Raw genomic sequence first — 26541 nt, forward strand, 5'->3', positions numbered from 1 at the left:
TCTCTGTGTCTGATACTTTTAGTAGCTAAGCTAGTTATTAAAAACAAATATTTATGAGACAAATCAAATTTTTTTACCCTTGTTTGAATGATGTTGAAATTGAACGATCAAATTGTAACATTAACGAAATTTTTAAATTATAACATTTATAAAAGCTAAAATTTAATATTAAATTTTTTTTAACAAAATAATAATTATACAAATTGAATATTCCTTAATTGGAGAGAGATTAATTTTTTTTGGTAACCTAATCTGACAGGATAGGGGGAAAAAGTTATAAATACTGTAAACATGATTTATATTCGACATTTTTATATTTACCGAGGCAATTGTATTTGGCAACTTTTTCGACGCTTTTTCTTGCGGTTAGAAAACATGTTCAAAAAGGAGGCCTTAAAATCTTTAACGAAGTAACAATATATGTAGAAGTTTAGAACATAATTTAGGGCCTCTAAGCAATTCGTGACGAGAAAAATAATTTCTAAGGGGTATGACATTTTTCTATTTTCGGCGGTATCGAATATAGTTATGATTGCCTGCGGGCCCGTGCATATCAAGTGCTGTAGCACAGTTATAATAAGCATCAAGGTGAGATTACATTCGTCCCTGGCGTATCTTTTATGTTTTTCGACGAGATCCTCTGACATCGTCAAACTACCATCTCTTATATATTGGCTTTTAATGCTAAGCGATAAGGATGGCCTGTATTTGATGAGGGGATTGATAAATTTTCTAAACGAGTTACTTCTTCTCTTGTTGATGTTATCATACGTATTAGTTAGGCTAATAGATTCATGATTGAATTGCAAGTTTTTTGGAGGGCTATTGTTACTGGTTAGATTTGCTTTGGCATTATTAATCGATAATAAAGGAACGGCAGCATAGTTTAAAGATTCGTCGGCATCTTCTTTTGGAACATTTTTTCTAGGTCTTGTATCGGGCACTATGATTTTGATGTCATTTGTATTAGTTTCAAAGATAGGGTTTAATCTTCGGGCGCCCATAGTAGAGTTACCAGTATCTTGAGTTATGGACTCTTTATTGGTTGGCTCCTGGAAGGATCCTTTCCTAGTATTTTGTTTTAGGATTTTGTTATCCTCACTATAATCGCATAAATCGGTAATAGAAGTGTGTTGTTTATTGCTACTCGTTGGTGACGATCTTTCGTCGAAATTAAATGTGTTAAGTTTATCGGTGTTCTTATCCTTCTTGGCTATTATAGGAGGTGTAGTCGCTCGCGCCAACCCGTTTACCCTCCTAATCGATGTAGGATACATAACGATACTATTACTTTTATGTTTACGTCTTCTATTAAAGTTACTATCAGACGGAGAAATTTTTAGCTTATTATTAGCATCCGACAAAATTTCGTCTTTATTTATAGTTCGGGGGGTCAAAAAGGCCAATGTTTTTCTCCTCAGTTTGCTGGCTCTTCGATTCAATCTACTTTCGCCAAATTGCTCAGAAACATTAAGATCCGTGGTAGTCGGGCCTCCCGTACCCTGTGACGTTATTATCATGGAATACTTTTTTCTCATAATGTCTTTTTTGTACTTGTGAATGATGCACGAATTAAGGAAGAATAACAGGATAAGAGGGATCCAAGTTAAAAATATTTCGCGCCACCATTTGTAAATCACGTAAATCCTCGATGAATGGTATTCTTTGTTAACGATAAAATTATAACAAGTAGGCTTTACCAGCTGGCCGACCCGTCTTTTAATCGGGTGCCCGTCTACGGGTTCACGGAAACCGCCCTCGTTAGCCAGGAAAATATTCGTTTTACCGGAATCTATGATAGATCTTTTAGAAGGGTAGTCAAAATATTGATTATCTCGTGGCATACGTGGATTTCCGAACCATAATACTTTGTCTTCGAGAACCAGGGATTTCAATTTTTGCCCGTATTTATGCTTGTTAACTTTATCGTACATCGAATATTCTGGGTCAAAATTTGAACAATTGGTGCCGGATATATCAAATTTTTTGATCCTAGGAATCATCAAGCTGAAAGCCAGGAAAAAGCATATTCCTACTATAAGCTTGGTGTAAAATCTGGAGGACGCTTGGAGTTTGGTTATTGCCGCATACCTAAGTTGGATAATGATGTTTTAAAATGATTTATTATTTTGTTGGTATATATTCTAAAAATAATAACTCCTAAGAGGGAAACCCTTATCATGATATTAAATTTATATATATTTAATATATAATTTTAAATAAACCCTAATCCTATATAGGGTTATTTATACATATAAATCCACTTCGGGAATCTCAAATAATGTCTATAGAAGTTTCATAACATTCTTTTTCTTAGATGAAAAAGAAAGGGAATATCTTTGAAATCGTATCTAATTTTGATTAATTTGCTCGTTTAGATATAAATAGTATTGCTAATCGGCTCGTTTTGAGCCGATTTTTAAAACGGCTAACTCAATATTTTAGCCAGAAAAATATTGCCTAAGCCTCAAGATTTCGATAATATATGTATAGATATTTGTTCCTTCTATGAGCAAAATCTTCAGGATTGAGCAATAATTTTCTGGATGAAGTAGTAAGTTAGCCGTTCTTATAAATCGGCTCAATTTTATATGCATATTCGTACGAATAACAAAATTTATTTGTACTTGATTCGAGATATTCGAATAATTCAAAATATTATAATTATGACATGTAATAATACCTAGACTGACGATGCATTTATTAAAAGTGTACATCAATGAAAAACAGCTGGGGACGCCATTTTGATTACCCATATCATTATTAAAAATTTTAAACGAGTAGCCAATTTATTCCCATGTCTGACGTAAACTTCATTAGAGATAATAAGGAAGCAAGTTATCAATTTAATAGATTTTAGAATAATTACTTTATGGGTTACCAAAATGGCGGGTCCAGCTGATTTGCATTCAACACGCTTATGAATGCGTTATTACGAATGCATCGTCAGTTTAGATATTATTATATGTCATTGACCTCGATACGAAAATATATTGACCACAAAAACTTTGAACAGAAAATAAAATCATATTATATTAATCCAATGATAAAGAACACGAGAGAAAGATTATAGTGCCTATTAATTCATTTTTCATTCCAAAAACAATTATTAAGGCAAAGAATTTTTCTTTATTGTTTTTTTTCTTCTCTTTATAAGACCTGAGATTTATGATAAACATATTGGATGTAAACTGAAAAAAATAGCCCTTCACAAGCTATTGTATAACTTATTAATATAATTTTTAGCCGGCTAAAAAGAATTGGCTAAGCCATATTTTTATCCTAAAACTATCACTTTGACCTTAGGGGTTTTTTTTCTTCTTAAAAAGATAGCAGCTCAAATTTGGAAGAAACAAATATAAATTAAAACGCCTTAACATTACGAATTTTCTCCGGCAAGGTGCTTGAAGATTAAGCAGAATTAGACAACATTTAGCCATTACCAAACTATACTTATTACAGTCATATCACCCATTAGATTGATAGGGTTATCAGTTATTTTAAAAAAACCATTAATTATTCGGAATAATTTAAATATCAAATTATTCGAATAATAAGGTTATAATGAAACTCTATTTGTCGAATAAACGAATTTTATAAATTATTTGTCGAATATTTGTTCGCATTCGATACTGTTCAATTCGATGAAAAGCGAATCTAGCATATTAGATTCATTTTTGAATAGGCTTATTGGCGATCACTTATCAGTATGCTCGTATAAGATAAAACTAAACATTTTATCCAGAAAAGATATTTTGCAAGCTCGTTCGCTTAGAGATGGCGCAAACTATTGGATATCTATTAACGAAATCTTGAGGCTTAGGCAATATTTTTCTGGGTAAATATATATATTTAAGCCATTTAACACTAACACTACGTTGTATAATCATTTATAAGAAAAAACGAAAAGCACAGAAAACTCTATTTTGGAAGCATCGTACAGGTGTCGTTCATTATCATGAGTAAAATTTACGAAAGGCTTAAGAATATTATGTCGTAATATAATATAACTTTCATCAAAAAGAAAAAAACTTCGTAAATATATTTATAAATAAATAACATTTTAAGTTAATATTTTGCATTCCTGCTCATATTAATAAAGGATATTAGATTCCTTCATCTTTAAAATATACCTTTTTGCTAATATAAGTTATATATATAACATAAAAATATTTATGAATGCCTATTTTTAAGAATAACGTGCTATCTAGTCTTGTTAGATGGCTCGTTTTGAGCAGATTTTTAAAAACGTCTAACTCAATATTTCATCCAGAATAATTTTACGCAAGCCTGAAGATTTTGTTTGTAGACGGAACAAAGGTTTGGACATCTATTAACGAAATCTCGAGGCTTATGCCATAATCTATCCTATTGATAGTATCTTTGATTAAAATCAAATACGAAAATGAGAAAAGAGACTACCCCAACCCCCCTCCTATCTATCATTAAAAAAAAGGAGGCTATTATTTAGATTTTACTCGATCGTACCTATGCGGATAATGGAGGGCTACGTACCGGTCCAAACTCAGTGCGCATGTCAGTAGGGCGCTGAATTTCATGAAGGTGTTAACCAAAAATAAGGTAAATCTCACGAGGAAAAAATTCCAGCCGTAAGTCATGCCGAAAGACCAACGATGATGAATCGCGAGTAAGTGCACAACGGGCCACGGTATCATAGTGAGACAGGCGACTAAATCGGAGAAAGCCAAAAATCCGATATACCTATTTTTACAAAAACAAATAATAAATAAATATAAAGATTCAATATTATTCATTCATTCATTTGGCAGGTTTGTCTATATACATGACCCCGTCCTGAAATACGAGATTTTTTTTAGCAAAAAAATTAGATAAATATGAAGTCGATTTCTAAATTTAATTTATTATTTATAAAAACAAAAGGATCGTTAAATAGAAGTCATGTTGAGGGTAGAGATCTTCAAAAATAGGCTCGGCCCGTCGGGTTCGGGCTGGGTCGGGCCTAATATTTTTAAAAAAGATCGGGCCGGGTCGGGTCGGGCCCTTGAAATTTTTTTAAATATATCTAAATTTATCAATTTTAATGTTGAATTTTTTTTATGTAAAATAAAAATATTTGATTTTATTTATAAATCTAGACACCATATAACATATATCGTTTATTTTGAGTAATTATAAAAATTAATTTCTATATTTAAATAAATTCGGGTTCGGGCCGTGCCGGTAAAATTTTTTAAAAAAATTTTGGGCCGGACCGTGTTTAAAAAGTTAGACCCGATGCAGATCAGATCACTAGTTGAAGGTATGACCGAAAACGATTCTAACGCCAATTTTTCAACTAAACGCGTGTGTTATAATAAAATTGGCCTATTGAATATCTTTTTTTAGTCTGAAGACAACATCGACACATCATGAAGGGCGGACCGTTTTTAAGATCAATTTTCAAGGACTGAGATTGAACGAGACCGATGACCGAAAGGACTTTTCCCATTCACTACCCCCCCCCCCCCCCCCTTACTTCCCATATATAGAAGAACATAATTTTTGCGAGGTAAAATTAGTGCTGTGAGACCTGCTTCAAAAAAAAAGGAAACGCGTTACTCGTAATGCTTGGAAAAAGTAAGGCTACTAATGACATAAATAATACATAGACTGACGATGCATTCATTAAAAGTGTACATCAATGAAAACAGCTGGGGACGCCATTTTGATTACTCATATAATTAATTAAACATTTTAAAAAAGAGGCCAATTTATTCCTATGCCTGACGCATGATCTAGTCCGTATCCGTATCCTTACTATACGGGTTACCAAAATGGCGGGTCCAGCTGATTTACATTCAACGACGCTTTCATTAAATGTCATTACTCATTACTTAAAAAGAAAATACTAAATATTATTAAAAAAATTCTTTTTATTTATTTTTTTTCCCCCATACATTAAAATAAAAATTAAATTATATAAAAAAAAAATAATATATTTTATAAAGATAAAGATTTTTTTTTTTTGTAATAATTTTTATTTTATTTTTAAACAATTGACTTTAAAAATTTTGATCAGATAAACACTAGCGTTTAAACTATATTATTTAATAAATAAAAATTTTAATTGGGGGGGGGGGGAATTTAAAATGATCTTAAATTTTCAAAAAAAAATCTCAAATCATCTTAACAAGAATTTCCATTCAGATCTCTCTTTGAAATTTTTGTTTTTTTTTATACCTGTGCCTTTAATTTTTATTTATTTGTAAAATAAAATGATTCGTATTGGGGGTCAGGGTATGGTTAAATCATTTTTTCACCTGAAGAAATAGGTAGAGAGACCGGGGTTGGTTGGAACACTTTTGGTTTAAACTGAAAATAATATTAAACTAATCTGGATAAATTAAAACTTCTTATCAATTCCTCAAAGTATAGGCTATTTAGGATAGTTAATGTATTTTCCCAACCTTGCTGTACTCTGGGTCATGTTGTTAAACGGCTAACTCAATATTTTAGCCAGAAAAATATTGCCTAAGCCTCTAGATTTCGCTATTAGATTTCCAAACCTTTTGCTCCTTCTACAATCTAAATCTTTAGGCTTGCGTAGTATCATTCTAGATGAAATATTGAGTTAACCGTTTTCAAAAACCGGCTCAAAAGGAGCCGTTTAACAACACCAAATCTGGGTTGGTTGGTTCAACAATAGGTAGTAGTTTAAAGAAATGAGGGCCTAAATATAAAATATAATTAAGTAAATGAAGTTTAAAAAAATTTAAAAAAAATTTAGGTATTTTTATAAGAAAAATTTGAATAAAATATTAAATTAAAGTTTAGTACATTAAAAATTAATATTTTTAGATTTGATAGATATTTATTGAAAATTATTTACAAATTTTCATTTCCTTCCCTTACAAAAATCGAAAATCCAAATCCATCATTACATTTATTTATTTTTATTTTTTGTCAAAAAAATAAAGTTTCCTTCAAGTGGCCCCCAACCAATGACATACAATAATACCTAGACTGACGACGCATGCAAATCAGCTGGACCCGCCATTTTGGTAACTCATATATTCTCATGTTAAAAAAACTACTATTAAATAGATAACTTGCTTCCTTATTATCTCGATGATCAGGCAACTCTTTAATGAAGTTTGCGTAAGACATAGGAATAACATGGCCTCTCGTTTAAAAATTTTTAATAATGAATATTGGCATTCAAAATGGCGTCCCCAGCTGTTTTTCATTGATGTACACTTTTAAATGAATGCATCGACAGTCTAGGTATCATTATATGTCATTGGACCCAACCCACTTCAATTTCCGAGCTTAAATTATATTTATTTTTTTTCCATAATAAATAGATAAACGCTTCAAAATTAATAATAATCGATAAATTACGAAATGAAGAGGAAAGGAGAGGGATTTAAAAATTAATTTTTCGCAAATAATTTAATAAATTATTTGTATTCCCCCCAATTAATTAAAAAAAAATATTTAAAATTATGATAACTCAATTATTAATCATAAAACATAAAAATAATATTTTTATTTTAAAAAAACATTATATTATTATACTAAGTTAAATTATTAAATTTTTTGTATTAATTAGCACGCAATACAAACAAAAAAATGTGTAATTTTTTTATTACTTCAAATTATAACTTCTATAAAAAATTGTTTAAAATATGTATTGATTAATTATCATACTTGCTAAAGTGGAAAGGGGATTCCATTAAAAAAAAAAAAGTAAAACCTGACTAGTAGGCTAAGCTGGGGAGTTATTGATTGGGAAGATTAAAATTTAATATCGATTTGGAAAATATAATAAATTTATCGATTTAGGGATTAAAGGAATGCAAGGGTGCTGGCTATATTCTATATAATACTATAAATTAATTTTGTCAATTTGTTCGAATCCTTTCCTCCGACCACGACTAAAAGTCTTTAGTCTATTAATCCTAAAACTCGAGCGACTAGTCGTTTTAGTCGACTAAATTATTTGTTTTAGTCGACTAAATTTAGTCTTAAACAACATTACTTAATAAATTATTTGATATTAAATAAGAGTTTTTAAGGGGATTTTTTTTTATTTTTTGGTAAAGCAATTTAAAAATGTATCGATATTTAATTAAAAAGGCATATTTATTATACATGTGATTATCAATAATTTAATATTAAATATTTCATTATTTCCCCTAAATATAAAATTCCAAATTTATAAATTTCAATTCGATTTTAAAAAAGAAAAGGAAAGAAAAGAAAGAAAGATGATACTATAAATTTAAATAATATAAATCTGTTTATAAACAGGAAATTTAATCCTTGGGAGTGTAAATGATACCGATTCAGGGGTAGAAAAGTGATATCTGATATATCGAAGTTACATAAATAGTATTATCATCTTACCCAGTAAACTTACGAATTTCGTTACTTATATAAAAAAGTATAACAGCTGGTGTCGGCAAAATAAAACCGGGTTAATATAAAAAAAACCTAGTGGGTAAATATGTCATTTTATTGTTTAAAAATTTAACGGTTATAACCGTGTTTTCGAAACCTTCAATTTTTTTTGAGTTTTTTGCTATTATAAATTTTTTTAAATTTTTTATGAACTTTGAAATGTAATATAATTTATATTAGATTTTCCATATATTTTTTTTAAAATATAAATTATGAGTGACTCAAAGGTTAACAGCAAAATTGTGTACAATTCATAAGATAGGTATTCCAAACATGATGGTATATATTTCCGGTAAAAAGGCGCTTAAAATATTATAACACATTGCCGGGAAAGAAACACGTTAATTTTAACATATATTTACATTTATAATTTCACCCCTACTACGCGACACTATAATATAAATGAGGTCTGGAAAGCAATGCAAGACTAACCGTGAAAGAAACGGAAAAACCGGGTATTCGTTTTGAATCAAAACCCGGAATTAGAATTGAAGATTTAAAAAATAATTTAATTTCAAATTTTAAAAAAATAAAATAAAAACAGAACAGGAAGTAAGCACTTATTTACAGGAAATAGTTAAGTATTTTATAAAAAAATTAGGAATATTTTAAAATATTTCATTTTATTTATTTGATTTCGAAATTTTGATAATTTGTTTTTTTTTATATAAATAAAAATTACTTTTAAAATAAAATAGGGATTAATAAAATATCGATTTAACAGACGATTTTGAAAGGGTAATTAATTCTATATCCTCTCCTCCTCGTGTGTAATTATATATTCATGTTTTTTAATCTAATTTTTTATTTCGTTATCTTCTCTCTCTCTCTTCTCTTCTCTTCTCTTCTCTTCTCTTCTCTTCTCTTCTCTTCTCTCTCTCTCTTCTCTTCTCTTCTCTTCTCTTCTCTTCTCTTCTTCTTCTCTTCTCTTCTCTTCTCTTCTCTTCTCTTCTCTTCTCTTCTTCTTCTTCTTCTCTTCTTCTCTCTCTTCTCTTCTCTTCTCTTCTCTTCTCTTCTCCTCTTCTCTTCTCTTCTCTCTCTCTCTTCTCTTCTTCTTCTTCTTCTCTTCTTCTTCTCTTCTCTTCTCTTCTCTTCTCTTCTCTTCTCCTCTTCTCTTCTCTTCTCTTCTCTTCTCTTGGTGACGTATATCATTTTAAAAAGAACTAGCTTACATCAAGCATGTTGGAACCGATTAACCGAGTCGAACCCGGATTTTTTAAAAACCGAGACCGAATCACATTTTATTGAAACCGGGTTCAAAACGTGTTCAATGTTTTTTATATGTACAATGGTTATATTTGTGTTCCCAAAAAGGAACCATAATTACATATAATTTCAATTTTGTGCCTAATATAAAAATTGAGTGAGATTTTAGGATTTATTAAATTTTTTTAGGCCATTTTGTTACGCAAGGTTTGATTGTTGGACATCATATCCATTCTTAGCATTGTCAATTATAAATTTATCTATCATTTCAGATGTATAAACCCTCACCTTATTGTTATAAATGAAGAAGGACACAGTTGACCCTTTAAAGTTAAATGTAAATTAAATCAAACACATTCTAAATGACATTTTTCAGTATTTTAATCTATTCGTGACATAATATTTGGATAAAATTAAAATGCAAGGTACTTGGGTTTTATTAAATATAAATAATATTGATCAATGATGTAATTTTGTCAATCACCTCTTCCCGCCGCGTGTTAGAGGGCCATTTAATACGGGTGGGGTAAGTTGATAGGTATTTAGTCTTTATTTTGTTGTATACTATATTACCTTCCCATAACCCGGATCTCATGCATTTTTTAAAAACTTAACCTGACCTCGTGGACGAGGTTATTTCCGGAAAAATATTGGTCCTATCGGGAATAAAGATCAACAAGTGATTTACTTCTCCTAAAGAATTAACATGTATTAAAATTCACCTATCCAAAAGTTGTTGTTTTTTGGCACATAGCTTTTATGAGAAAGTAAATCCTCTTCATATGTATCCTTTTTTTAAAAAAAAAGGGGGAGGGGGATAAGATAAAAAATTCTTATTTAAAATATATCAGGTGCAATGACATACATAATACCTAGACTGACGATTCATTCGTTAAAAGTGTACATCAATGCAAATCAGCTGTGGACGCCATCTTGGTTACAGTAATTATTAATTAAAATTTTAAATAACATCAATCTGGATCATAAAATTAGGATAATATATATTTGTTGTTTTAATTTTAAAAAAATTGGAAAATACATAGTAGTTTTTAACTTGAAAAATGGCGGGTCCAGCTGATTTGCTTTTAACGACGCTTATAAATGCATTTTAATAATTGAATCGTCAGTCTAGGTATTATATATGGTATTAAATCCCACAATCATATACACCTTTTTTAAAAATATATATTTTTAGTCATTTCTTTCTTTTTCTTTCTTGGACGGTAAAACCTTTTCAAAACTATTTTAAAATATATCGCATATATTTTCAAAACATTTTATTTTTTTTAGAAAATTTGTCCATATATATATATATATTTTTTTTAAAAAAAAAAAATAAATGAATTCTTTTTTGAGTCCATTGCAATTATTACATTGAATTTTTATTTTTATCTTTCTCAAAATTTTGAAAAGCCGATTCGCAAAAAAAAAGAAGAAATAATATAATGCGTGCGAAGCGAAATACAATTAAATAAAGGGGGGGGGGGAAATTAAAATAAATATTTTTATGTAATATTATATATCAGTTATAAATGGCAAGGCCATCTAAAAATGATGCTGGGTGTATTAGCCAGAAAAATAATGTCTAAGCCTAGAGATTTTGTTAATAGATGTTCAAACCTTTGGGTCACCTATGAGCGAAATCGTAAGGCATGCATAATATTTTTCCTGATAAAATATTAAGCTAGCCGTTTTTAAAAATCGGCTCAAAATGAGCAGTTTAACAAAACTAATACGTAGAAGTCCTTCAAGTAGTTCCGAAGCCCGGCGGGGGCAGAAAATTTTTTAAAAATAAACCGGGGAGGGGATGGATCCTCTAATGAAATTAAAGATTCGGGGCTAGCCAGTCCGGGGTTTAAAAATTTTTGATTATTTTGGACTAGGATATGGCCAAAAAAAATATGAATTTGCCGGGCTCTGCTATATAGTATATAATAGGCGTAGCCAAGGTTTTCCTAGTGGAGATTTTGGGTCCTGACTTTGATTTAGTTAATTAAAAAAATTTTTTTAGGTTCGATCGAAAACTTTTATCTTTTAAAGGCCTCTAGTAGAGGGGAGGCATTTTCTGGTCCCCTTGCTATGACTATCTATTTAATTTTATTTAGTCTTATTCTTAGACTATGTCTCAATGCAAGCTTGAAAATTCGTAATTAGCGGGAATTAGTGGAGAAGTACAAAATTCGCTACGAAATTCATGCTAACTGTGTATTCAGGATAAGAGTGATAGCTGTAAAAAGGGAGTATTTATTTATAGAAAGAGGATTTTTCGAAATAAGATTTTATTCCTTATTTAGGAGTTTAATTAAATAATTAATCATTGATAATTAGGCTTCTTATAGTCTTATAATAATATTTATAACGGATTATATAAGTGGATAGGCTTAATAATAATAATATATATACATTATTGAATATAAAAAATAGATTAGATCAACTAATCTTCAAATTTTAAAAGGGAATTAATCTGACATCCTTATTTTTTTTTATATTCAAGATTAATTTTAAAGTGCATAAAGATTGTGTATCGGCAAAACCCTTCTCATTTCAAGATATAATTTTAGTAAAAAAAATATGCATCTATATCAGAGTTGTTAAAGGATCTAGATACAAGTATCTAGATCCTGTATCTAGATATAAAAATGTGGTATCTGTATCTAGATAGATTTTTGAATAAAATATCTGTATCTAGATATTATTTTAGACGATGTATCTGTATCTAGATCCATTTAAAAAGTATCTTTTAACAACTCTGATCTATATATATGTGTGTGCGTGTTGTATTGGGATATGGAATCAACGGAAATTCGGAATCACTAAATTTTGAATCATTTGACCCAAAAGGGATTTTAAATATTAAAAAAATTCTTAATAAGAACGTATTCCGGCATGTATAAGGGGTACCTACGTTTAGCGATTTTTTATACCATTTTGCCCTCTAACTTTAATAACGTTAATTTATATACTCATTTGCACAGATTTTTTTTTCTTCATATTATTTCTTATTTGAATTTTTTTTAAGAGGAAGTAATAACTCTCGCGCGATAAATTGATTGATTTTTTAAGTGGGAAAGGGGGGGGGGGGTTAATCTTCCAGTGCAGATAATAAGGAAGGACTTGGAATTAATGTGATAGATGTAGTATTTAAAAATGGCTCGATTTTTGGCTAACCTATTATTTTCGGGCAAAAAAAACAAAAAATTGTGCAAGTCTAGAGATTTTGCTCCATGGAATGGGCAGAAAATGTTTAAACATTTATCATCGAAATCCTCGAGGGCCTGCATAATATTTCTTGAGCTTAAATAGTCAGCTGTTTTTTAAAAATCGCGTTAACAACACTATGCCATGATACGGTAATCATAAAATTTACGCTTTCAATTAAAAATAGCTTTTAAATCTAACCAGAATGGTTATAAGATACTTTTAAAATGTATCGAGATACAGATATAATATTCACATTTATTATTATAATAGTGTAAGGTGTGCATAATGCAAAATTAAAAAAATCTGAAGTCGTCCCTAGACCACTTTTTAAATCGCAGATTTTTCTAACGTAGTAAATCTAAATTGCTATCTTTTTTTCGTAACTTTTTAAATAGAGTTTTTCATACCTCGTCTCGGATAAACAATAAAAACGTTCCTTTTTCTATTCCGAATCTGTTCATAAATTAAAAGTGAATAATTCCATTTGATGAGCAGTGTTGTCAAAATTACCACTTCAACCCGCACGAAAATAAAAAGTTTTCCCGCGAAACGATTATCTGATTTAAAACCCTAATAATCGGGGATAAGTATGGCACCATTAGAACTAAGTCCAAATCGTTATATCAGACCATATACACCCACAAATCAAATATAAACAATAGAAATAGGACCATTCCCATAATATCCATCAAGACCCTCTTTACAGCCTTGGTTAAAATATGCTTAATTTTTTTTTTTTTAAATGGGGGGTTTGTAATCATAAATTTTAACTGATTTTCGTAATGATTTATCCAAGTAAATGATTAATATTTACTAGGGGGGTTATGGCCTTTGACTCATGAACCTGATAGGAATTGAAGTCAATTTTTAGGGCTTTAAACTTACCCAGGTTGCCCCTTTTATCGACTGAACTAGGCTAAGCAGTTCAACAATGATCTAATATAAATAAGGTTAAGGAGGTTATATTAGTTATTCATATACAAATAATATAATAATAATAAATAATAATTGATTTTTTAAAATAATGAATGAATCTAATTTTTTGATTTTTTTTGATTTATCAAAACTATTTTAGAAGATATAAGTGGGGAAGATTAATGTTTTTAAATTTTTTAAAAATCAAATTTGAATGGATAATAATATATCACTATAAAAAATAAAATTTTGTTTAAAATAAAACATAAAACAGTATCCTCCTTTTGATTCTAATTAATTATAAAAAGGGGTAATTTAATATCTCAAGAAAGAAAGAAAAAAAGAAAGAAAGTAAAAAACTTAAATGAGCAGTTTAACAACACCAGAATAAAGAGATAAGCTTGATTATTTGGCTTTCACTTACGAAAGTTTTTAACATTAGTGCACCGCTATAACTAAATTTTTTTTCTTCTCGTATTCTCCAATAAATAAAACAAACACAATTTTACGATAAATTAATAATAGATTTTATATTAAAATAAATAAAAATATATTTGTTTAGGTGATTAAAAAAATAAATATTGAAAGATTCGTCTCTATACACTTTTTTGCATTTAATATATTGTTCGAAATTTTATTCGAGAGAATTTTCAAAAATATAACTAAAATAACGCCAATGGATATGAACAGTGCGCACAAATTGAACGTTTCAACGCAGCGCTTCAAAACGCAAAACCGTTATTTTTTATTTATTTTTTATCCAATTTTAATCGAATGCATTTAAGTAATTATTAAGGCATACATTAAAGATGTTAAACTTAAAATCAGCCACCGCCACTCCCCCCTCCTCTTAAAGTAATTAAATTATTTTTGCATAGCCTATAGACGTTTAAACAACAGTTCTCGGACTGTTGTACATACAAGTACGTGCGGCGCCCACAAACGTGTGAAGGGCTCCTCATTATCTCCCCTTAATTAACTATCCAGTTTGATGGATTTTTGAGGAAAACCTAGCGTAGCTCTGTTGTATACACAACAAGAGGGCGAAAACGCTTTTATCACGTAAAATGTTATATTTGCGTTTTGAAACGCTAAATTTATTACGCACTATTTAGGGATTTTCAATTTTATTTTATTTTTTTTATCACTACAAACAATCCTTTTGGAAAATATAAGCTAACTATATCTGATATATCTATTGCAAAAATTTATGAATTTTGCAAATATAATTTTTTGGATAATTTTCATCGTCACAAATAGTGTTATGGGTCGTTTTTTTCGACCTCGACCCGAGTTCAAGCCGAAAAAACGACAAATACGGGTCGATTTTTCGACTCAGACTTGAAGTTTGGGTCGTTTTTTTCGACATTATATCTTTGCTCAATCATGATTTTATTTTATTAAATTGAAATTGAATTTTTTATAGATATAAATTTTTGAAGTGTTGCGTTTTTATAAAATTTTGTTAAAGATGATTTTAAGCATGTTTTTTATACTGTTTTTAAAAAAAAAATAATATGTTTTTTTTGTTTTTTTTACAACCCTAGAATAAATTATTTTAAAGGATATTCATATTTATTTAAATCAGAGATGCGAACTCGACCAAAAATTTTTCAGTTCGGGTTCGGTTCAAAGTAAAAAGGGTTCGGGTTCGGTTCTGGGAAATATTTTTGAACCCGGGTTTGGTCCCGAATTCAGCTCGGGTTTACGAATTTTTGAATTGATAAAAAAAAAATTCTATATTTTAAATCATAACTAAAAAAAAAACCAGACATAAATTTAGTACAAAAAAAATTAAATTTTTATTTTTTATTTATAGTCTCAAAATATATTTAAAAATAAATATCTATGCAGTTGAATTGAAAGAATGAATTTCACACGTGGAATGGGTTGCGGGAATAGCGAATAAGAATTTTGGATAAAACTTATACTTTTTCAGGGTGCCGCAGCTTAGCAGACTCCCCAAAAAATGTAAAAAAATAAAAATTTCCTTCTCTTATCCAAATCTTTTAAAATCGCCAAATTTTAATAATTATCGTTCCAACACTTTTCTCTGCAATTTCTCCCGCTTTTTTTTTAAAGTTATCATCCAGTTCAATAACTTCACCCGAACTATTATCATCGGAAAAAAATTGGACGTGCATAATTCTCACAAATCTACTTCATCACCATTAAGTAATATCTGTAATATTTAAGGAATTTATACCGTTTATATTTAATGAAATAAATTGGAAATATTTAAAAAAATCTCATTAAATTATTAATATTTGTATATTTATATATTTACAATTTTAAAAATATCTTAATATATGATTTTTTCCCGGGTTCGGTTCCGGGTTTTAGGAAATTTCATAAACCGGGTTCCGGTTCGGTTTGGGTTCAGAATTTTTTTTTCTTCAAAAACCCTAGTTTTCTTCTCCGGGTTCGGTTCGAATCCCAATAGCAAAACTTTAATTTATAGAATATGAGAAATGAACAAATGATTTAGAAAATATAAATTAATATAATTAAATTATAAAATAATAATCCCCCTCCCCCTCAATCTGATTATGATGTTCCTCGAGGGAACAAAAAAATTTCCCCCAAATTGAAATAAACGATCAAAAGAGGGGGGGGGGGAGATAAAACACTGCGAGAGGAAATTTGGGAACAAGGTTCCATTCAGATAAAATTAGGCCCTTCTCCCGTTCCGGGAGTTGGCCTGGCCAAGACGCGTTCGCGAGAAATCGCTATGGGGGAAAGGGGATAAATAAAAAAATTTTTTATAGAATTATTCTAAGAGTTATTCAGTTTTTAAGAAATATATTAGGATCAATAAGTGACTATAAAATATTGATAATTTCTAAATATACATAATTTTAAATATAAATTAATGGATAAAATTATTATTATGGTAAAAAGTAAATATTTTTAAGCATTTAAATAATTTGATATAAAAATTTAAATTATATTTAAAAATAAAAAATTAATATTGGAAATATAGATTTAATGTACAAAAATATTCTTAAGAATTATTGATATTATAAACTTGTGTATTCATGAAAATAAATGTAAAAAAAGAATAACAAGTGTTGTTATAAACGACAAACTCAATATTTTAGCCAGAAAAATATTAACTAAGCCACTAGATTTTGTATATGTCTAGACCTTTCTATGAGCAAAATCTTCAGACTTGCATAGTATTTTTCTGGATGAAATATTGAGTTAGCCGTCGTTAAAAATGGACTCAAAACGAGCCGTTTAACAACACTAAAAAAATATAATTAAGAAGCCCATTATAAATTTATAATATAAAATTCAATCTTCTTTGGGATTGACAGGCACAGAATCTAGCTTCACCCATTTGGGAGGGAGGGGGCAAACAAAAATTGGGATGGGGGGAGGGGGGAGTTAAAAAAAATTTCCCAACACCATAGAACGAATATTTAGGTTATTTGAACTATAAATGAAATATAGGATTTTATTTTAAAAATATACAATAATCGAATATGTTTAGCTGGAAGATAAGAAATTACCTTTATAGCTGAAAGAGAAATAAGTTGATTTGATAATTTAACAAATATTATATAATAATGATGATATAAGTTTAATTGATACCTGTTTTGTATTCAATTATAAAATATATGTAATTTAGAACATATTTATAACTATATTACAAATTGGTATCATGTCAATGATCTATCAATGTAAAACTGACAAAAATAAAGCAAAAACATAATTTTGGTTGAGATGTATTAATAAATACCTTTGAAAACATATCCAAAATTAATAGGTTATGTTTATGCCATGTCCTAATTAAACTAAGTTACCCTACCCTTTCCTATATCACTGCTAGAAAGTTTATCTGATTTAATAATTCTCTTTAATGGGGAAAAGTTGATTCACGACTCGAATGTGGATGATCTAAACTGATGCAGAATATTTGAAAAACATTCTGGAAATGCATTTTTGTATATAATTTGTGTAAAATAATACATAGCGTTAAAATACTAAATTAAAATAATATAAAATAAAATAAAATAAATAAAATAAAATATTATATAAAAAAATGTATAAAATAGACCATTTTTATGATTTAGAAATGTAAAATTACGTTCCTGATGTAAGGGCAACATCTAACTTTTCCCATAAATGTAAGATTATATCAAAAAAAAATAGACCAAGGGGACATATGTGGAGCTCTTAAATTAGCCTCATCTAATGATAAATTGGCTCCATTTGATGAACATACTTTTACTTTACTAAAAGAATTGCACCCTCAGGCTTTTCCTGAAGATCTTCCCATCCCTATAAAATCTAATTTAATCGAAATAGGTAAAGAAGAACTTATTAAAACAATTTTATCTTTTAATAAAAACTCTGCAGGGGGAATTGACGGTTTTCGCCCCTCATATTTCCAATTTTTAATTAACCCTAAAAATCCTCATAAAGATACATTTGTAAATTCATTGGTAATACTTAGTGAAAATATATTGAACAATGATTTACCCAGTCAAATTCACCAAATCCTTTTTGGCGCAAGATTAATTGCTTTTACTATGGTGGAGTTCGGCCAATCGCAATAGGGTCTTTTTTTAGGAGACTATTAGCTAAGATAATCGTTGAGCGCATCAAACCTGATGCTTCAAAAATGTTCTAAACATATCAACTAGGCTTTGGTACTAAAGGGGGATGCGAAATAGCCGCTCACTCTCTTCGCATATATATCGAAGATCCTCCTCCAGACGCCGTAGTCTGTAAGCTTGATTTTAAAAATGCTTTTAATTCTTTATTCAGAAAAACATTTTTAAACATTTTTTATGAAAAATTCCCAGTTTATGCAAGATTTATTGAACAGTCTTATGGCTGTAGAACCCCTCTCAAATTCGGGGAATATACAATTCCTTCTGACGAGGGTATTCAACAAGGAGACCCTTTGGGCCCTCTGATCTTTAGTTTAGGTATACATAACCTAGTTCATTGTCTAAAATCCTCTTTTAATTTAGATTTAAACATATGGTATCTAGATGATGGTACCATTTGCGGACCTTCTAAAAATATTCTTGCAGTGATAGATTATATAGAGAAAAATTCTCTAAACATAGGCCTTACTCTAAATAAAGCTAAATCGGAAATATGCTTTTTAAATTCAAATACTCTCAAAGTCCAAGGGTTTAAAATCATCAAAAAAAGTGAAATTAATCTTCTAGGTTCACCTTTAAGCAGTTTTTCCAACTGTGAGGTGTTCGTGGAAAAATTTTTCGAAGGCTTATCAGGACTCGAAACTATTTTAAACGAAATTCCTTCACACCAGAGCTTTTTTCTTTTAAAAAAATATTTATTTTTACCAAAGATAGTACATATTTTTAGATCTTCTTCCTTTTTTTTAAATAATGAAATTATTAATCGTGTTCATGAATTTTTTAGAAGTTTATTAGAAAATATTTTAAATATTAAATTGGAAGATTTTAATTGGGGTTTCTCACAATTACCCTCGAAAATGGGTGGTTTAGATTTATATCCTTTAAACCTTCTATCTCTTTCCTCATTTTTGGCATCGCGTTTGATGAATAACGCCATGATATCTTCTTTTATCTCTCCTAAAGATAACCTTTTAAACTCAGCCTTGACAGCCTGGACATCTTTAGCTCCACCTGAAGCTGTCTTACCCACGATCTTAACACACCAATCTCTTTTCGAACCTTTAATTAAAAAATTTTTTAAAATAATCTCATCAAACCCCCCTTTGGAGTATATTCAACTATTACAGAATGCTGACTGTACTAGTGGCTATGAATGGTTGGAAGCATTACCAAGTCGTAACCTAGGTAACCTCTTATCAGATGAACAATTAAGAGTTGCCATAGGCCATCGACTTGGATGTAACATTGTTCAACCACATACATGCATCAAATGTAAAACATTAGTTGACTCCAAAGGGAGACATGGTCTAAATTGTATATATAGTCAAGGCAGGCATGCAAGGCATGCAGCAATTAATTTAGCTATTAGCCGTTCTCTTACCAGGGCCCGAATACCAAACATCCTGGAGCCTACAAATTTATCGTTAGATGATGGCTTAAGACCAGATGGTTTAACTTCCGTGCCTTGGTCTTTAGGGAAATCCTTAATTTGGGACTTCACATGCGTATCTTCTTTCCCAAAAAATTTAAATTCTAATCCGGTTGATATAGCCGAGAAAAAAAAAACAATGAAATATTCCAAATTCACAAATTATATTTTTACACCGATTGTCATCTCTTCCCTTGGACATATGCCAAGTGGAACTTTAAAGTTTTTAAAAAATATAGGGGATAAGATAAGAGCCCTTACATCAGAACCTAAAGAATCTTATTTCTTAAAACAAAACCTCCAAATCATAATTTTAAAATATAACTACACATGTTTTTTGGGAACTTGTAGTCCCACCTCGGTTTTTATATAATATTTTATTTATATTTATTTTATTTTATATTATTTTAATTTAGTATTTTAACGCTATGTATTATTTTTGTATGGGTATAGGAAATTTGATAAAAATCTGATGTAACACAATCTTTATCATTTTCTAAACTTTTAACAAATAATTTTTTAACAATTTCAATTACTAATCCCTCTTGCGTAATAAAATTGAAATGGCTATCTTGATTTAAATTTTAAATTTGCTAATTAGTTTATACAAAAAAAATTGAAAAAATCTTTTTAGTCTCACGATCCTCTTCTTCTATGTCTTTCGTATTTATAATGTTTCTCGAGGGCCCCCTGTAAACAAGAACTTTCCTTCCGGTTAGTAAAATCCATTTCTTTGACTTATAGATCTTACAAGGAAGGCAAAAAACCTGCATCAGCTTCGATTAATTATTCAACCTATACGTATATTTATAAAACCGTAAAGAAAATCTTCTTCCATTATTAGTAACCGTCTTTTACCAATATTTTTGTTTAAAAAAAACCAGATTTGCATTGATTTTTATATACGACCCGATTAAAATTTTAGCCAGAATAACATTATATAGTCATAACTTTGATCGAGCCGTTTTTTAAAAATCGACCCTCGGACTTTTTAACACGGCTAGATGTTGGCCTATTTAGTGATACTTGGCTTAAATCAGTTTTTGTAAAATATTCGCAATAAGGGTAACTTAAAAATCTAACCTTTATTCTGAATATTGGCATCTTGATCATTTTCATTCTTCCGCCGAAATAACTACATTTACTCCTATCTCATTATAATATGGGTTGCGGTTGACGATATTAGTTATTTCAGCGGACATGAATATATAGTTGTTTTTTTAAAAACGATAGTGGTTTAAACAACAGTTATTTCTCTCTTATTTTTAAAAAAATTTATCAAAAAATTAAAAAAAATCTTCAGGAACTCCAAGAAATTGGAGGGACGGGCAGTTTGAAATTGGGGGAAGGGGCAGTGCCTCCCCAAAATAGACCTAAAATCGGGCCTGGGGGTGCTTGGTGTCAAATACCTATGTATATTAAGAAGGGCCAACATCCATTCCATCTATTTTCAAATGTAAGACTTCTCACTTCTCAGGTATACTTTTTTATTCTTGTTAAAAGGAGAAACTGTGCTTTCATTGGTAGAAAGTACTGTAGAGTTGCCATAATGTATAATAATTTTTATATATTAGAAAAATAGTGTCTAAAAATCTGTTGTTAATATTATTATTACTCCTTTATAAAAAAAATGTATAGAAATAATTTCTGGTTATATGGCAAAATATGTATATTCCTCCTTTCTCCAATGATCCTTTTTTAATTCCTGGTTATAGGGACCTGGCGTATTTCAAAATTTATCATATTAAAAGAACGAGGTGCTAATGGCCTTCCCCTCCCCTAACCCAATGACAACTATTGATTTGAGTGACTGGCAGGTGTGGAAAGCAAAAAGAAAATTTTCAGCTCCTTTTTTCTCCTCGCGCCTGTGATGCGAGATTATGATTTGTTGACAATTGAAAATCAAATGTCTTCAAACAAAAAAATTTCGTCAGATTACATCAAGATCGAAATCTTCATTTTGAAATGAGGAAATGAGATTTAATTAATTTTTTTTTCTTTCTTAAAAGATATCTAAACAGAATATTTGAATTGATGAGTTTATAAAAAAATTCAAATCAATTTTTCAATTAATAATTTTTTTTTTAAAAAAAGAATTTTAATATTAAAATTTCTATTATATAAATTATTTTTTATTTAATATTTTTCTTCAATTTGTCAAAAAAATATGCATCAATCATTTTCTGCTATATTTGTTCATCTTATCGCGAGAAGAAGAAAAAGTGAGTTAGATAGAATGTAAGGGGGGGGGGGGTAGGTAGGTGCAATCAAGGGCATATCGCACTAGCTCGTATAAAACCAAAGACCGAAGGATTTTATGCGAACTTGTGTTTTTAAACATTCTTGTATAAAACTTTTATATATTTAATTATTTTATTTATGCCGAGAAAGGGAATTTTTAATTGCCTCGTATTAATAAAAATAAGGATCAAAGGATTTATGGGGTGTGTATGAGCCGATTTTTAAAAACGGCTAACTCAATATTATAGCCAGAAAAATATTGTCTAAGCCTCGAGATTTCGTTAAAGATGTTGAAACCTTTGCGCCACCTATGAGTAAAATCTTAAGGTTTGCAATTTCTTTCTTTCTTTCTTTCTTTGTTTCTTTGTTTCTTTGTTTCTTTGTTTCTTTCTTTCTTTCTTTCTTTCTTTCTTTCTTTCTTTTCTTTCTTTCTTTCTTTCTTTCTTTCTTTCTTTCTTTCTTTCTTTCTTTCTTTCTTTCTTTCTTTCTTTCTTTCTTTCTTTCTTTCTTTCTTTCTTTCTATTTATTTATTTTCTTAATAAAATATTGAGTTAGCCATTTTTAAAAATCGGCTCAAAATGAGCCGTTTAACAATATTACTGATATGATACTTTTATTTTTGATTATTTAAAAAATGTATTTGGGTTTGTGAAAAGAAAACTTGAGCCATTTGAGCAATAATTTTGGAATTATTTTTTTTTAAAAATCAGTAATTAGAAATATTTTTATATTTGAAATCACCATTAAATTTGATCTTTACTTTATATACGAGAGGCAGTTAAAAACAGGGCTTAACAAAAAATCATCCAATGTTTGAGCAATAAACTTTGAAGATCAAAAAAATTCAAAATCTTACTTCGAAAATCTTCTTTTAAGCGTGATCGAAAATTTGATCTTCAAAAGTGCAGGGATCTTTGAAGATTTGTTGAATTTTAAGCAAATGTTAAACCTTGGTTAAAAATTCCCAAATAATTTTTTAAAAAAATAAAAGTTTTATACGAGAATGTTTAAAAAACACGAGCTCGCATAAATCCTTTGATCTTTGTTTTTTTTATGCGAGGTGGTTTAAAATTCGCTCCTCGTATAAATAAAAATTTTTTTTTATACCAGCATAGGTAATTAGATATTTGAATTTTTAACATTTAAACTAGAATTTCTTTTTTTTTAAACTCAATTATGTGTTCCCGATAATCCCTTCGCGGCAGGCGCGTAACCAATGGGAAGAGGGGAGATCCCTCCTCATCGCAAATTTGCCTATTCTCGTAAATATCATTTTAAGCGAATGAAATTTTTTTACCATACACCCCCCCCCCCCTTACCACCACCATCTCCCCAAAAAATGTATATGATATATAATTATAATAATAGTACGCACATCCAAAAAAATATTACGCAAGCCTGAAGATTTTGGTCATAGATACCATAAAGGTTTGGACATCTTTACGCGAAATCTGGAGGTAGCCATTTTTATAAATCGGCTAAAATCTAGCCGTTTTACAACACTAATAAGGACCTAATGATTCTCCAATAAAATTTATTGGGAAAAAATATTCACCTAATAAGTGCCCCCACTCCCCTCCCATTTTATCAAAAATCCATCCTTGTTACGCCTTATGCTTCGCGATGATAATTGTTTTCCTGGCGATGCGGAAATGTTTTGCGTGCCAATATATATTCACGAAAATTTCTTACTAAACACTTGCAACTTTCGGATAAATTAACCGAACCCTTTGAGTTTGGGACATCTGAACCCTGCCAGTTAGTGTTGTTAAAAGGCTCGTTTTGAGCCTATTTTAAAAAACGGCTAATTCAATACTTTAGCCAGAAAAATATCGCCTAAACCTTAAAAATTTCATTAATATATGGCAAGACCTTTGTGCCTTCTATAAACAAAATCTTCGGGCTTGCTTAGTATTTTTTCTGGATAAAATATTGAGTTAGCCGCAACACTAATGCCAGTTATTTGGCTAATAAAAAAATAATTTTTTTTTCATCGAATTTTAAAGAATAAACTAACCCTGGTTTAAATCAATCATTTCGTAACAAATTTATTAACATTTTTCTTTTTTTATCTCCTAAATAAATTATAAGGGCGTGTGAGTTTGAAATACAATTATGGATTTTGTGAATCTATTTTATTTTATTTTATTATAATCGAAACTTATATAAGTTAAGAGAAAAAGGAAGGTGTTTTTACTCTTATACTTTTTAATCATCGATGTTATTTAATATTAAATAACATAAATTTTAAATCAATAAATTTTAAATACAATTGCAAACTGAAAAATATAAAAAAAAATGCAAAAAAAAGAAAAGAATAGAAAAGAATGTGAGATACATGGAAAAGTGATTTATTAATATGATCTATAAAATTTACTTAAAGAGAAAGAAAAAAAAATAATAGATTATGATAAAGATGAATAATTTAAAATTTTTTTTTAAAATAATTAGTAGATGTGAGATGAGAAGTGAAGAAATTATTTTTTCGAAGTAGCACAAAATTTTCTAAATATATAACAGAATTTCGTATCTATTTATTTATTATTTTTCCTTAAATTTTATTTTCTCAAAAAAAAAGTAAGAAAGAAAATATATCACACGTTAAAATAAAAAAATAATTTGCTAAACAAATAGATATCCGTTAAGATTTGATTTATTTTCCTAAATTTTAAAGAAATAATTTGAAAAGTGTATATTATAGTGTTAGTTTTAAATAGTGTTGTAACACGGCTAACTCAGTATTTCATTCAGAAAAATATTACGCAGTCTGAAGATTCTGTTCTTAGAAGGAACAAAGGTCTAGGCATATACTATCGAAATCTCGAGGTTTATGGAAATATTTTTCTGGCTAAAATATTGAGTTAGCCGTTTTTTAAAAATCGGCTCAAAACTAAACCATATCATTTTGACACTTAAATTTATGTAAAAACTCCAGAAAACTAAGCCTTCATTTTTATTTATTCGGGATTCTATTCAGAACCCCACCCTTCTTCAAATGATCTCTTTTAAAGCGCTCTAGATTCCCTCAGCAAGTGCTGCGCTTCACCCTCTCCTTGATAGCTAAAATATTAAATGATTCAATTATAAAATGGATATTAACTCTGACTATGTAAATTTCATAGGGAATCCCTTCCTCCCCCACTGAGTTAATCACCATGACAATTAATTATTCCATGATGTAGTTCCATTATAATCCCCTCTCCCCCGTGTTAGAACTCCCTGCCTGCTGTTCCAGTATAAAATCTCGGGTGAAGTGAAAATACCCTTACCATGACGCTATTGGGAAAAATAAAATTGCAAATAGTAAGATCGCATACTTCATAAGATTCTAATGACTTTATTGTCACCTCTCCCCCTTCCCAACCCTCCAAAATAAAATTTTTTTTGTATTTTACGAACAAAATTTTAGAGCAATGCAGAAAAATTCTAGCAAGTTACAGGAGAACCAATAAAAAATAGGGAAACGATTTGGTTCTGTTAAAAATAAGTCTATATTTAGATAATTATTAATGGACATAAATGACATCTATTATTGACAAGTGATATTTGTTAGAAATGAGTCGAATGAAACTTTGAAAAAAAAACACAACTAAATCTATCAAAATGAAAAAATTATTTACGTGTATCCAGTGGATAGGGTCTTCTGAAGGCAGCATACAGCGATAATGCAGCAATTTCCGAAAATCCCCAGTACGATTAAAATGCTTATAATGGGGGTATATATCAAATATTTGAGATTGTCTATTTTATTTATCATCATCGGGGAGTTTGAATCATAACCGGAAATAGAATCGATGGCGTAGGAAGTGCTGGCTAAAAACGCGGGCGTTAATGCCGGCGATTGGGTAACGTATTCGAGACCTTTCTGCTGACTGGGAGAATAGTCGTTACTCGAATGCGATATTAATAAGTCAAACATCATCATCGTTAATTTTTAGACTCTCCAGAAAAAAAATGATGCTTTATTTTTTACTTCCTAGAGGAATAAAGTTCTTGCATGGCCCCTTCCCTGTTAAAAAAAAATATTAATTTATTAATATATAATTTTTTTATTTTTAGATATAATTTAAAATAATAATAGGAAATAAAAATAAAAATAATATTTTCGAATTTGATCAATTTGATCAATTTGCTTATATTTGAAATTTGATATTATTTTTATTTTATTTTATTTTTTTTGGTAAAAAAAGAAATTTTTTCATCAAATCAATTTATTAAAATATAATAAAAATGATTCATCATTCCCAATCACTTATTTGAAGTTTATGGGAAAAAAATGGAGAAATATTTTATTAATAATTTTACTTTTATATATTTTTAACAATATTTTTTTTAAAAAAAAAATCACTTGATTAAAGAAAAAGATTTCATTTATCTATTAAACCCTGTGAAAATAAAGATTGAAATTCCTTCCTATATTATTTCATTAAATATTTTCTATCTTTCCATGGGTTGGTTCTTAATTAAAAATAAATATTAAAGAAATGCAATAAATATAAAAGA

General features: G+C 29.2%; 1 protein-coding gene across 1 annotated transcript; it reads right to left on the reverse strand.

The window, feature by feature from the left end:
• Positions 1-310: 310 nt before the first annotated feature.
• LOC135931825 (uncharacterized) lies at positions 311-26040 on the reverse strand. The gene is made up of 3 exons (XM_065469131.1): positions 25659-26040; positions 4489-4722; positions 311-2091 (listed from the first exon to the last, which is right to left on the reverse strand). Exons 1-3 carry the CDS (start codon positions 25961-25963, stop codon positions 318-320), a joined length of 2313 nt encoding a protein of 770 aa, XP_065325203.1. The 5' UTR covers positions 25964-26040; the 3' UTR covers positions 311-317.
• Between the last annotated feature and the right edge of the window lie 501 nt (positions 26041-26541).

The sequence above is a fragment of the Gordionus sp. m RMFG-2023 genome, chromosome 1, assembly GCF_954871325.1.
Source record: "Gordionus sp. m RMFG-2023 chromosome 1, tfGorSpeb1-WG-v2, whole genome shotgun sequence".
NCBI lineage: Eukaryota > Metazoa > Nematomorpha > Gordioida > Chordodea > Parachordodidae > Gordionus > Gordionus sp. m RMFG-2023.